The 13,012-nt window shown below is 43.8% G+C and overlaps 2 protein-coding genes and 1 long non-coding RNA gene across 6 annotated transcripts in view; 2 read left to right on the plus strand and 1 right to left on the minus strand.

Moving 5' to 3' along the window:
* The window catches only part of LOC106958323 (sodium- and chloride-dependent GABA transporter 2-like), a 23,005-nt gene extending 14,659 nt beyond the window's left edge, over window positions 1-8,346 (plus strand). For all 3 annotated transcript variants that reach the window (XM_015050172.1, XM_015050171.1, XM_015050169.1), the window contains exons 9-15: window positions 143-267; window positions 1,042-1,154; window positions 1,256-1,393; window positions 1,624-1,726; window positions 3,368-3,468; window positions 5,201-5,371; window positions 5,454-8,346. In XM_015050172.1, coding sequence (XP_014905658.1) covers window positions 143-267; window positions 1,042-1,154; window positions 1,256-1,393; window positions 1,624-1,726; window positions 3,368-3,468; window positions 5,201-5,371; window positions 5,454-5,609 — 907 coding nt within the window. In that variant the 3' untranslated portion in view covers window positions 5,610-8,346. The remainder of the gene's footprint in view (window positions 1-142; window positions 268-1,041; window positions 1,155-1,255; window positions 1,394-1,623; window positions 1,727-3,367; window positions 3,469-5,200; window positions 5,372-5,453) is intronic.
* Window positions 1-13,012, minus strand: part of LOC106958324 (uncharacterized) — a 22,833-nt gene that overhangs the window by 1,886 nt on the left and 7,935 nt on the right. The window lies entirely within an intron of this gene.
* Window positions 10,676-13,012, plus strand: part of adamts5 (ADAM metallopeptidase with thrombospondin type 1 motif, 5 (aggrecanase-2)) — a 17,610-nt gene continuing 15,273 nt past the window's right edge. Inside the window, exon 1 of one of the 2 annotated variants that reach the window (XM_015050168.1) lies at window positions 10,676-12,680. In XM_015050168.1, the coding sequence (XP_014905654.1) occupies window positions 11,610-12,680 (1,071 nt within the window). In that variant the 5' untranslated portion in view covers window positions 10,676-11,609. The remainder of the gene's footprint in view (window positions 12,681-13,012) is intronic. The other variant, XM_015050167.1, reaches the window with a different exon arrangement.

Below are 13,012 nucleotides of genomic sequence, written 5' to 3' on the forward strand. Positions count from 1 at the left end.
ACACACACACACACACACACACACACACACTTTCAGCCCTGAGCGCCTCCACAGTCTCCACATCCATCTCTTGTTTTGCAAAACTGAATTTTTTCTGTGCTCAATCATGGGGCGTTGCATCATGTTCCTTGTTTGTTTCCAGGGACTCCTTCATGCTGTGCCTCCTGAACAGCAGCACCAGCTTCCTGGCCGGTTTCGCCATCTTCTCGGTTCTGGGCTTCATGGCTGAAGAGCAAGGCGTTGACATAGGCACTGTGGCTCAGTCAGGTGAACGCCGGCTTTCAGAGGCACAAAGTCTTTTAACACGTCGTCGTCTGATCCTTCTGAACTCTGAAGAAGCTCTGCGGACATTTTGCACAATTTGGTTTTGAATTTAAAACCAATTTAGCATCATCGTCTTATTTAGTTGAATCCAAATAGGCAGAATTAAGCAAAATGAACTCTTAAAAACTAATGCTTCTTTTTTTTTTTTTTTTACAATTAATAAGAATAACTAACACACTTCCTTCAAAGCATTCAGCAAAGTTAACCCTTTTTATTTGCTTGTTTTAGGGTTGTTGTTTTTTTTCTTTTTCTTTATACATAAAAAATAATAGTGCATCAAAGTCAATGTTTCTTACAATTATTTATACATTTAAGGGCTTAATAACAATAATCAAATGTTTTTATCGAAATTATTTTAGTATTTTATAGAATGTTGATAAAAAGCGGAGCTGTGTGACCGTACTCACACTTTAAGGATTAAAATCCCAAAAATATTACTTATATCAGTCAGTATTTAAGAATAGGTTTAGGAAGTTGACTTGTGCTGAAACTGAAAACAATAAATACATTTTTGGAGCATCATTTGCAAAACTGACATAATTTCCTAATGATTTCAAGTGTGATTTATTTACTTTCTGATGTTTAAGAAGACTGATGTGTTGCAAGTAGGAAGAAAATCTACATATACACAGCATTATAAACCTATTAATGGTCAAAATTGCAGCAGTAGTAATAAAAGCAGTTGTGTTAATGCCCTTCTATGGTGTGTTGTGACAGGACCCGGTCTTGCCTTCATCGCCTACCCGAGAGCCGTCGCCATGATGCCCGTTCCTCAGCTCTGGGCCGTCTGCTTCTTCCTCATGATCATCATGCTGGGTCTCGACACGCAGGTAGGCGCTCTCTTCTTTCGTATTGTAATGTGACGTCAGCGGAATGTGTATCTGTCAGCTCACACACACACGCAAACATTTTCCTCTCCCCTGGGATCCAGTTCGTGAGCCTGGAGGCTCTCATGACTTCGGTGACAGACCTGTACCCCCACGTGATCCGGCGTGGATACCGCAGAGAACTGCTGCTGCTGTTTGTGTGCGTCGTGTGCTTCCTGATTGGGCTGGTCATGGTCACACCGGTGAGTTTTATGCGACTGCGGTGTCACATGACCTCAATGAGTTTATTGAAATTCATTAATGATGACTCTGCAAAGTCATTTTCTATAAAAAGTCTGATTTCTGCAAAATAAGAGCTACAAAAACAAGACGCCCATGCTTTTTCTGAGTCGTTTTCTTCCATGACATGGAACTAAGGAGTCTTGCTGTTGTTTTTCTCTCTGTTCTCTCCATATGTTTCCGCCTCGGACAGGGTGGTCTCTATGTGTTCCAGATCTATGACCACTTCTCCTGCAGTGGAGCCAGCTTGCTGCTTCTCTCCATCTTCCAGTCTCTGGCCATTGGCTGGGTCTATGGTATGAATCCAGCTCTTCTGCATCAATTGTAACATTCAAGTCAGGGTAGAAATCGGTGACAGTATCAATGTTAGCTTTTTGCCCGACATTGTATGATGTAAAATTACCCCATGTCTCCCTGAACACAGCATTTTCATGGTGAAGCATGGTGCTGGCAGCATCATGGAGTGAGAGACAGGAAAACACTTAAACATACAGCCAGAGATGCAATGGAGTGCTGGTGTCCTAGTCAAAGTCCAGAGCAATCCAGACTTCTTTTATCTCTGGCAAAAGTTTGAAACATCTTCATTGTTTTCTGTTTCCGTTGAAGCTAATGCTAACTAGCTGCTAGCATACACTTGCTAGCTAGCTAGCATTTTGCATCTACCATGGGTAAGCTTAGATTTATTGCCAGATGACTGGATGACATTTGTCTTTGCCTCTGGCTCGTCTCTGTTGCCAACCCTTGGATGCTACGTTCATTATGTGCAAAAAATCTGAGCACTGCTTCTATTTAAAATATGCAAATTTTTTTGTAAATTTATGTCATGATGTAGACGTAAAATTTCCAAAAAGCCTCAAGTTTGAGTTGGTGAAACCTGCAGAAACTGAGTGTCTAAATGTGCAAAGCTGAAAACTTGCATCCAAAGTATTTATCCTACATGTGTACACCACACTTTTCAGGTTTTCATAATGTTGAAAATTGTATCATTTTCCTTCATCTGCTGTTTGTGTTGTTGTCCCTTAAAATCTCAGGGGTGTAAATACAGCTGCAGTGCTCTATAAATAAGGAGTCATTTATTTAATAACGTTTTTCTATACTGAGCTGTTTTCCCTCCTCCTCTTCATTTTTTTCTTATCTTATTTAATGCATCTATTCCTCTCTTATTTAACTTTTATAAATTTTCCCCCCTCCCAGTTAAATTTCTGTCAGAATTAGATTAAAATGCTTTCATTGATGAATGTGGTCGGCTCTGATAGAAGCTGTCCACCTCCCCTCCTCCTACATTCCACTTCCAGTCAGGAGTCGGTGTATTAATCTGGCTGCAGTCTTCTTCTGCTGTCAGGAGGCTGGCTCCTGGCCAGTTCCCCCGTTTGTCTGTGTCCTCCGGGCCCTAAATCTGCCCCTGGGCCCCTCTCAGGCTCAAGCCAGCGGCCCCAGGTAGCCTCTATCTCGGGCAGAAATTGGTCTCCTAAAGCAGCACGAGACGCCGTCGACATAAACGAGAGATTGGGGGGAAGTTGTATGTTCACAATTAGCTCAGCCAGGTTAATGTTCAGCATTTAACTTTACAGCTGTTGGAGGAAAGCGATGAATTGTTGTTGCGGGGGATCAGAAAAAAGCCGAATCGGTTCACGTTGTGTGTTTTTGTTTGGGTACGAAGCCAGACAGGTTTTATCGCTCTCCCAGCAGTTGAGTCGGCGGCTTTTGGGTAACACAGCGGTCAGGGCTCTCGGCTCGTTTACAGCTGTGGGAATCTACTGTTTTTAAGGACTCTACTTAACATATAGTCAAGGAGTGCATTGGTTTGAACAGGTGACACCAACTGCTGAATAAACTCTTTTTTTTTTCCTCATGTTTTTTTCTCGCTTTCTCTGCCTCCAAGTAAAAGACAGCAGAATCTAAACTCTTTTTGTTGTTACCGTGTTCTTGTTCATCAGGAGCCGAGCGTTTCAGTGGCAACATCAGAGATATGACGGGCTGCAGCCCCCTGCCTGTCTTCAAGCTGTGCTGGAAGTACCTGACTCCGGCCGTGTGCACTGTGAGTAACCTCTGCCTGTTGGCAAACCGGACCAAAAACCTCAGTCAGAACCTTGAAGGCCCACCAAAATGTCTGGACCTCTGTGTGGTAGACAAAAAAGGAAAAACTCTCTTTATGCAGAAAATTGTGATGAGGAGGCTGAAATAAGGTATGCAACAGCAACAATTTGTGGCTTATTTGTGGCTTGAGCAGAATTCCTCGTCTTTCTAATTTAATTTTTATAGATTTCCAGCCTGGAAAACTGTGGGAATGGAAAGCTTTGTGCATTACCAGACTCTATTTCCCATCTAACTGCGCAAAATATATACTTTTTCCATCTTTTAACCACTCCTCCTTATGTCCATCAGTCCAATCATCCATTCAAACATTTATCCATACAGAAATGGTTGACTGGATGAACCATCCAGTCAACCATTTCTCTGATCAAAACACTCCATTCTCAGTCTGTGTCCAAACATTCATCTAGTCGTAGGTTAGGTATTTAAAGTGTTGCCTCTCCAAAAATATCTTCAATAAATTCAGTCTTCTTTAGTATTTCTACTTAAAATGAGGAAATTAATTGAAATTTAAGTCTAGAAAACGTTTGAATTTGGACATTAACACCCTGCTTGAAGCCAGGTTGATCCGTTTCCATACGGTTCTCTGTTATCTGGACGGCCTCCACTGCATCGCAGATCAGTGCCAAGTTTACAACATTCCTCCAGTAGTTGCTGTCAGGGGAAAAAAAAAGCCATTATTCAAGGTAGTTGGGTGCAGCCTTGTAAAAATGGGAAAAATCCCGCCTGACTGCTGCCGTCTGTTGTGGAAGCGGCTGAGGAGCAGCGCTGCTTTGCATTCCAACGAAGGAATCCATCTGTTGTTGGAGGTTCGTCTGGAGAATGAGCGTGATCTCATTGTCCAACTGCATCATGGAAGGTTTTTTAGCACATTACCAAGGACAGGTACGGGCGTCCTTCAGCCCTTACTGAATGACTCCAATAAAAGTCTTTATTCCACTTTGAGCATGTTCCACAGTCTTTCTATGAGAGTCATACAGTTAACATCCTTTACCTTCCACATAACTGAATTGTTCTCTGACAATCCACAATGAACAAAGTTTAGTTGTTACATTGTTTTTCCCATTAGGTGTCTCCGCAGGCTGCAAGCTGAGCCAGACTTTAGAAAGTGCTTATAGGGGCAGTAGTCCAGGGCGTCAATTTGTTGAGGGGTGCCACAGATTTTTTTTTTTTAAACGAAAGCATATTTTTATGTCATCGTACTTTATATAAGTACAGTTCATACCTAATTAACTTCCCAGATGGTACTCTATCCACCATGAAGAGATGAAAACTAGCATTAGCTGTTAGCATAATGTTAAACCGTTTCAGCTGCAGGGCATATTTACGACATCTGTGATGTTTTTCACCAAATTACAAAAGTAATGCCTTTTTAAAACTTTTGTCAGCTGTTAGATGTAGCTTAGCATGCTAGCTTGACATTTATTGATTCTAACCAGAAAACAAAGCACAAGTTAAAGTGTTTGAGAAACTTTTTTTGTTTCCTCTCATGGGCATGGAATAGTTTGCATCAAGAAGCATCTAAAAAATGAAAAAATATCCACAGAATTTTTTTTTTGCTACACACAAGATCCACATATTGATGTTATTTGGTGTCATTTTACATTTTTAGTTCTTATCTTTTAACCCTTTCTTCAACAATTCATCAAAGAGTCTGTCCCTCCATCTTCTTTCAGGCTACCTTTATTTTCTCCCTGGTGCGTTGGTCTCCTCTGAGCCTGGGGAAAGGACTGGTGGCTCCGGTCTGGGCCATCACGCTCGGCTGGATCCTGACCCTCTCCTCGGTCTCCCTGCTCCCCATCTGGGCCGTGTACGCGCTGGCCACCACTCCAGGAACCCTGCCGCAGGTGACTTTTCTCGACGGCAACTCAAAGACAGGAAAGATGGGATTTGTATCTTTTCTAACTGGAACTTTTCCCAACTCCTTAGCGCTTCCATCGCCTTTGCACCCCAGCCGAGAAGTCGTCTATGGCCTTCCAGCACCTCTCCACCAACGGCTCGGCGCTGACCTACAGCCCCGTGCTGCCTCTCAGTGGGAAGCCGAAGCAGCAAATCGTAGAGCTCCTCCCAGAAAAGAAGACATGACGATAACGAACGCTTTGTGGCACTGTACGCTGCTCAGCCAATCAGGTGTGCCGAAAAAGAACAGCTGATCACAACGGAAGACTTTATTTCAAAAAACGTTAAAGGAGAAATGTTATAATTTACCAAAGAAACTCCGGAGTCAACAGTTTGGAAGAATTATCAGAGCGTCTGACCCTAAACTGGGATAAAACTTGATTGGCCGTTCAGATCAGCCACGGTTCCTGTTCATGCCCACCAGAGCTGGTCTTTTCCATACAAAAACAGCACACACTCCTGAATCTTAACCGTTTTTCTCTCCGTACTTGCTATCATACGTTTTCATCTAATTTTACAATTAGTACTTGAGGACCATGTAACAACAACAACAACCCCTAGAGACGTTCCCTTTGTTTGGCAGCAGCACACAGTCCTCAGCTACACTATACTCTCTATGAGAGACTCGGAGAGTGTTAGCATGTCTGCTGAAATGACTCCATGAGTCAGACATGTGATGTCAGATGATTTATCTGGAGATTTTTTGAATTTCTCATCCAAACCAAGTGGAGTCAATACTCGAGTTGCGTCCACTAAATGCCACTTTTGCTGCGAACACCTGAACAACAACAGATCTGACTGAAACGTGCACTAGTTTGCGTTAGTTTTGCGTTTGCAGTATTTCTTCAGAAACGGCATAGACGATCTTTTAGTGGGCGTCTCCAGAGTAAAAACTTCAGCACATTTGTTTCAACTGTTGTAAGCAATAATTAACAGAACATAAGCTGGGCAATGTAGTCATATTGATTAAAAATGAAAACAAGAGTTGCTGAAATGCTTTCCTGATTATTCGCTAGATTAAAATGAACAATTCGTCAAACAGGTCAACATGTCAAATTGAAAAGCCACTGAAAGGATATGTCGTAATAGAGTATGTCTTCTTTGAAGGTCTCTGCAAACCTCATTTAAATTAGTTTTTAAAAAACTACTGCTGCTTCAAAGAACAAAAAAAAACTATACAATATTTTTTAATGTCTGCACCAAATGTTTAAGTTTTTTTTGTTGTTAGGATTGGGTTTTTTTTTCTGTGTTTCAGTGATGTCAGGTAAATAAAGAGGCTTAAAATAGCAATTGTAAAGATGAAGTGGGCGAAGGGAAGGAGTAAAGTTACAGCTTGAACATGCCTATAATTATTAGCATTACATTTCCAAGTGAAGTTTGCACCGTTTACAATCCTCAAGATTAAACTTTAAAATGTTTTTTTATGGGATATTCTGTAGAGCTCTAGAGCTAAAATATCGGAAGAGATTTGGTTATTTTATTTTCACAGTTTTATGGTTTTTACAAAAATTTCAATTGAAATTTGAAAAAGAACAAAAAAAACAAATGTTCCGTACACAATGCAAAAATTGTAGCTAAGTTAATCTCAAGCCAGTCTCAAGAAATTTTATAGTTTTTTATCCTTTGTTGAAGTAATAATGAATGAAGAATAATGTTTTCCTGTTAAATTGCATTCATTTATGAATGCAATATATATGATTTCATTCTGAAAACGTACTATTGTGTTTTTTTTTTTTTTTTAACAAACACTCTTCTAACCCTTCAAAGTCAACATCAGCATAAGATTTTTTTATTATTATAAGTGGGAGTGTCTCTCAACAGTGTGACAAAAAAAATGAAACCATTAAAAATCATTTTAAAACTATCACACAAACTTCAAATTTATCCTGTCCAGTTTAACCGGCAAAACAAATCTGGTAAAGGGAAAATACAAAAACTAACATTTTTTCCACCAGGTTCCATAAGTGTGCACACTCTGAAAATATTTAAACTTTGCAGAAGCACCTTTTGATTCAGTTTCAGATTCCAAATATATCAAATTATGTGATTTATATCTGGACTCTGGTTCGGTTATTCCAAACTGCTAGTATGGTGTTTTTCTCTGGTGATGTGCTTGAGTTTTTTGTGCCAAACCTTACCTTTAGATTCATGCTTGAAACTTTGTTTGGTGTCATTTTGACCTTTTGCGATATTTCTGGAAACATTGAGTTTAGCTAAAAGGATGCAGATGTCAGAAACATCTTTTATACAACTCCTAGAACACAAAAGCTGCTTCAAGAAGGTCAAATTTATCCCCCGAGGCTATTTCAGCTTTTCATTTTTATATATATATGTTTCCCTTCATTAGATTTGTCCCCCTTTAACTGCTCAGGATATATAAACTATTATAAACTGAAAATGTTTGAAATACACAGAAATTCAACAGGGTTGTGTACACTTTTGAGAGACACCGTATGTGACAGAATGAGAACGTAAACATGAATTACTGAAACTATTTCATATTTCTGTTCTGTACTTTAATGTCTGCCCTGATACAAACAGCAAGTTGAGGTTTTTTCTTGTTGTCATTTCTCATCTAAACGTGTGTAGGTTTACACAGTCAGACATGCTTTAATAATTCATTATGGGTGATCAGATCAGCTTTCTGTACTGTAAGTCCGGGACAAAATGTACTGTACACTAGGATCGCTTGTTTACATCTCTGAAATCGAGTGGAGTAGAAGCACTTCATGACCAGATGTGATATTTTAAACATGTAAGAGGTCATGTAATCAAACTTAGAAAAAGCTGTTTTTATAACCAAATTTTTATGTGCGTTAAGCCTTTGCATCGACTCATCCACTTGTTATCATCTGTGTTTACAGCTGTGCCTCTTTTGTTCTCTTATGAATCAATATATACACTGATTATGGAGAAAAGGGTCCATTGTGTCTGTTTGTTTCCAGACGAGTGTCAAGCTGTGTTAAAAGTGGATGTGCTGGTGTTGAGGCATGATGTACTTGTGGTCCCAGTCACACCGTCACCACGTCGACAGATGTAAAAGATGCCCGGAGCGCACCTTGCAAACCGAGACTCCTCATACTGATGGGAATTGTTCATTTGGGCGTCCGCGACGGGATGGAGAGGAAACAGCGCGTGTGGGCAGAGGAAGCGGAGGGTGTCATGGAGACCAGAGACGAAGCGGAGGGCGGCAGCTTCAAGCCGACAGAGCCCGGTGGTTACATAAACGGCTCATCCTGTCAATTAGCCGTATTGGATTCCCTCTCTGCTCAGTCGCCGCCGAAGTGGGCCGGTCCCTGCGCGCACGTGGCTCGGCACGTTCACGCACACACACCTGACTTGTTTTGGTTTGCCACATCATAGTGCAGCCAGCTTCCCACGTGTGACTCTGGTGAATTTGTTTGTGTGTGTGTGGATAAACGGGGGTGGTTTACGTCCATATGGATGCCTTGGCATAGATACATCTCCCTTTTCAGATGATGGGAGGATTAGCGTGTGAGATTCAAAGAGGAGAGAGGCAGAGAGAACCAAAGCTGTGTGTTCTGTCAGTGGAGCTTTGAAAAGATGCTCTGGGATAGTCAATTTCTGCTCAAGCTCGGAGCCACTTAGTTTGCAGCTGCATCATTTTTCATCACAGCTTGAGAAGCAGAGCCTGCCTCCTTCCAGAGGTACGACAACTCCAGTGAGCTTAGGGGCATCTCACCACCTCAGATAGTGCACTTGGCAGTTTGGTGTAAAGGAGAAGCAGTCTGTGGGAGGGGGAGGGTTGTGGTTGAAAGAAAAAGGAGATGGGCAGTGGGGGTGGGAGATACATTGCATAACAGGAGGGTGATATGGGCACCAAGTTCAACTTGATATTGGATCCATCTTGGTGTCAGTCGTCAGGAGAAGAACAGCAAGAATTTTATAACATGGGGTCATGAACTGAAGTGCCTCCATCACTCCAGATCTCCATATGAAGTTCTTAGGGGAAGGTTCTAAAGGAAAAAAAGAGACTGGGCTGTGTTTTACAGAAAGTGGATTAATGAGGAGAGCCAAGACTTTTCCACCACCCTCCCACTCCCTTCTCCATCCACACTGCCCACGCTGCCAATCAGTCATCCAGAATGCTTCGGATTAAGAGCTTAGAGGACAGCCGACACGGCCTCCCACCCCTTGACGTAGCAAATTTGAAACGTAAGGTCACATATCAAATTCCACATCAAGTGATTGGTTGGGGAAGGATTGGGGGCTCATAATGGCCGGTTACCTCTGTTGAGGTAGCAGTCTGTAAGACGACCCTAATTATAGAGACGAGTGGGCTTTGCACACTTTCAGTATATTTGAAGTGTCTGTACTGCTCAAAAACTTTTGACATTTTCTCTTGCATGTCAAAGAAAACTTGTTTTATTGAAACTGTACCTTTTTAAAACTTGATATACCTTACTTGGGGTACTTTGATGTGTTCTTGTGTCTTGTGGAACAAGACCAAAAGAAAAGGTTCCTGAAAGAAGATATTTCTCTTTGGGTGGTTGAACCTTAAGGCCTTGGCATGCTCCTCTTTCTTTCCTCTTGCTCATTAGGGTTTGCTGAGAGTCTTGGAAGACCTTTGATACAAACAGTGATATTTGAGTCCCACATGCTTTGTGATTAAACAAACTGGGACGTATACATTATGCCTAACAAATGGGGAAGGAAGTTCCTTGAATGAAGCAACCAGAAACGCTGCCAATCCTGTTTTTAAAGAGTTGCTGAAGGTGCTTTGGGTATCTGGATATTCTTAGGATACGTTTCACTTGAAGAAAAAGCTGAGGCAGATCCAGAACCTGTTGGATAGACCAGTGTTTCCCAATCCTGGTTCTCAAGGTACATTGTCCTACATATTTTAGAGGTTTCCTTGCTTTAATGTGCCTGATTCAGCTGATTGCGGTTGAACAAACGCCTGTTAATCAGTCATCAATTGAAATCAGCTGGGCTGAAGGAAGGAAATACCTAAAATATGCAGGGCAGTGTGCCTTGAGAACCAGGGTTGGGAGACACTGGGATAGATTAATACATCCTTTCTGATCTGAAAACATCTTGGCATCCCCCAGAATAAGTTACCAGGGTATCACCTGGACCCCTGACCCCTGCCACTTGATCTCAGATCAGTGAAAGACAATAGGTGGATAGAAGTTCTGTGCCATCGTCATGGCGAACACTGAAAAAAAAAACCTTTTTTTTTTTTTTTGACTCAGCAGCTGAGCATGAAACTTTAAAAATGCACCTTCACTGCCAGCAGCCCTCTGGGAGGATGTTTGTGCATGACTTCAACGGTGACTTCAGTTCTGACGAACTTCTGCGCGACATCCCACGGGGGCAGCTGGGGAACTCCAATAAATAATCACGACAGCTCCAGACCCAGACACACACACACCTGCAGAGTCATTTTATCCCCCAACTATTCATGCAGCACGTAGTGTATGCAAACTCACAGCTTTTACACAACCGCACAATGAAACGACTGGCATGGAAATAGTGAACTCCATAACTTTCTTCTTTGGGAATGGTCATAAATTATCTATTTCCCTCGTCATTTGTTGAAACTCTCCAGCTAAACTAAGTTAGACTTCAATTATTAAAGGATTCAAAGTGGAAAAGTAGCATGCTGGTGTTTAATGGAGGGATTGCAGAAGTTGATGCAGGTCCTGCTGGTGCTGATGTTTACATCCCAGCTGCAAGAGCAACAATGTGGGATTTAGTGCTTTTGCAAACACAACAACACTCCAAAGTAGGCATTGTTCAGGTTTCTCTCCTCCACCGCTTGATTCTGATTTGAAGAAGAGAGGGAGACGGAGAGAACAGGAGGTGGGGGTGGAGGAGTGGTGATTGAGCGCAAAAGGGGGCAGGACTTTTCCTCCCCGGGTCCTATTAAGAGCAAACTTTGTGTTTTTGTTCTCCCAAGTTCAGCTCAGTCCTCTTCCAAGCTGCGCAGAGTTCCTTTCCACCGCTCTGTTTCCCTCTCCTTTTCCCACTTCTTCTTCAATGGTTTTGTTTTCTCGCCTGTTGGTCACTGCTGTGCGCCTTGTGCACGGGGGATCCGGACACGGAGAGAGGAGGAGGATGCGCTTTACGCATGGACAACAGCAGCCACCTAAAGTTGTCCCTTTCAGCCACTGCGGGGATGTTTTAGCGGAGATCTAAATGTTTTTCGGGTTGGAGTGAACAATGCCGCGGCTCCTTGGCGCTCTGACCGGGAGCATGCTCTGGTTTCGGCTGCTGCTGCAACTGCTGTGCGTCGTGGAGTTTGGAGCCGGGGTGTCTACCTTCCAGGGGTTCTATCTTCCACCTGCGAGCGGCTCGCTGCACACACCTGCCCGGAGGACGGACGGGGTGGTGCGGACCATCGATCGGATTTACAACGGTGGAGGGAAGGTGGGCTACCTGGTGTACCTGGATGGGAGGCGCTTTCAGCTGGACATGGAGCGGGATGAGTCGGTGCTGTCGCATCACTTCAGCCCTCAGTATGCGCTCGCGATGACGGGACAGAGTCCCGCGCCTCTGCAGCGGGAGTGCGCGTACCGCGGAACGGTGAACTCCAACCCGGAGTCTCTCGCCGTCCTCAGCCTCTGCGGCGGAGGTCTGGAGGGTTTCTTCGCCGTCAACCACTCGCGCTACACCATCACTCCCATCATCCGGGCGAAGGGACACGAGCACGACACGCGCGCCTTGCACGACCGGGATGCGGAGAGCGCGCTCCACGTGTTCACGCGCGAGAGCTTCAGCTTCGAGGCTCTGAGCGAGGGGCGCGAGAGCTGCGGCACGCGCGACGGGAAGCGAGGGCGCAGGGATGCGGCGGAAAGACGGCGGCACCGAGGTCGCGGGAAGGGGAGACGGGACGGAGAAGAGGGACACGGCGCGCGAGGGAGGAGATGGTGGAGCCGCCTCGTCAAAGAGCCCGGCGCGCGGCGCAAGAGGTCGGTGTCCCGCGCCAGGCACGTGGAGCTGCTCCTGGTGGCGGACGACTCCATGACCAAGAAGTACGGCAGGGACTTGAACCACTACTTGCTCACACTGGCATCCATCGCGTCCAAGCTGTACGGACACGCCAGCATCGAGAACCCCATCCGGCTGTCCGTGGTGAAGGTCATCACGGTGTCGGAGAAAGAGAAGGGACTGGAGGTGACCAAGAACGCGGCGGCGACGCTCAAGAGCTTCTGCAAGTGGCAGAACCAGCAGAACCCGCTAGACGACGACCACCAGCATCACCACGACGCAGCCATCCTCTTCACTAGGCAGGTAAACAAACTCCGCCCGCACCGCGCCTTTTACCCACGACCACCTGTTTGTTCCGCTTTGGTAGGAGAAGCTTTGCGCCATCGTGTGATGACAACTGCGTGAAACGGCATCACCGTTGCATCTGAATGTCAATAGTTCAATAAAGGAACCCACCAGGTAAAACTATGGAGGTCCAACAGTTCCACAATGTTATTATTAAAAAATAACACATAAATTGAATTGGAAACAAATACACAATTAAATGTGGAAACAGAAAGTCAGTAAATGTTAAGTGGTCGTGTGCAGCAACATATAAATGTGTTACAATATGTGTCAGCTTAAGCTTAGCCTTC

The sequence above is a fragment of the Poecilia latipinna genome, unplaced genomic scaffold, assembly GCF_001443285.1.
Source record: "Poecilia latipinna isolate Pla-1442-1.1 unplaced genomic scaffold, P_latipinna-1.0 Scaffold978, whole genome shotgun sequence".
Lineage (NCBI taxonomy): Eukaryota > Metazoa > Chordata > Actinopteri > Cyprinodontiformes > Poeciliidae > Poecilia > Poecilia latipinna.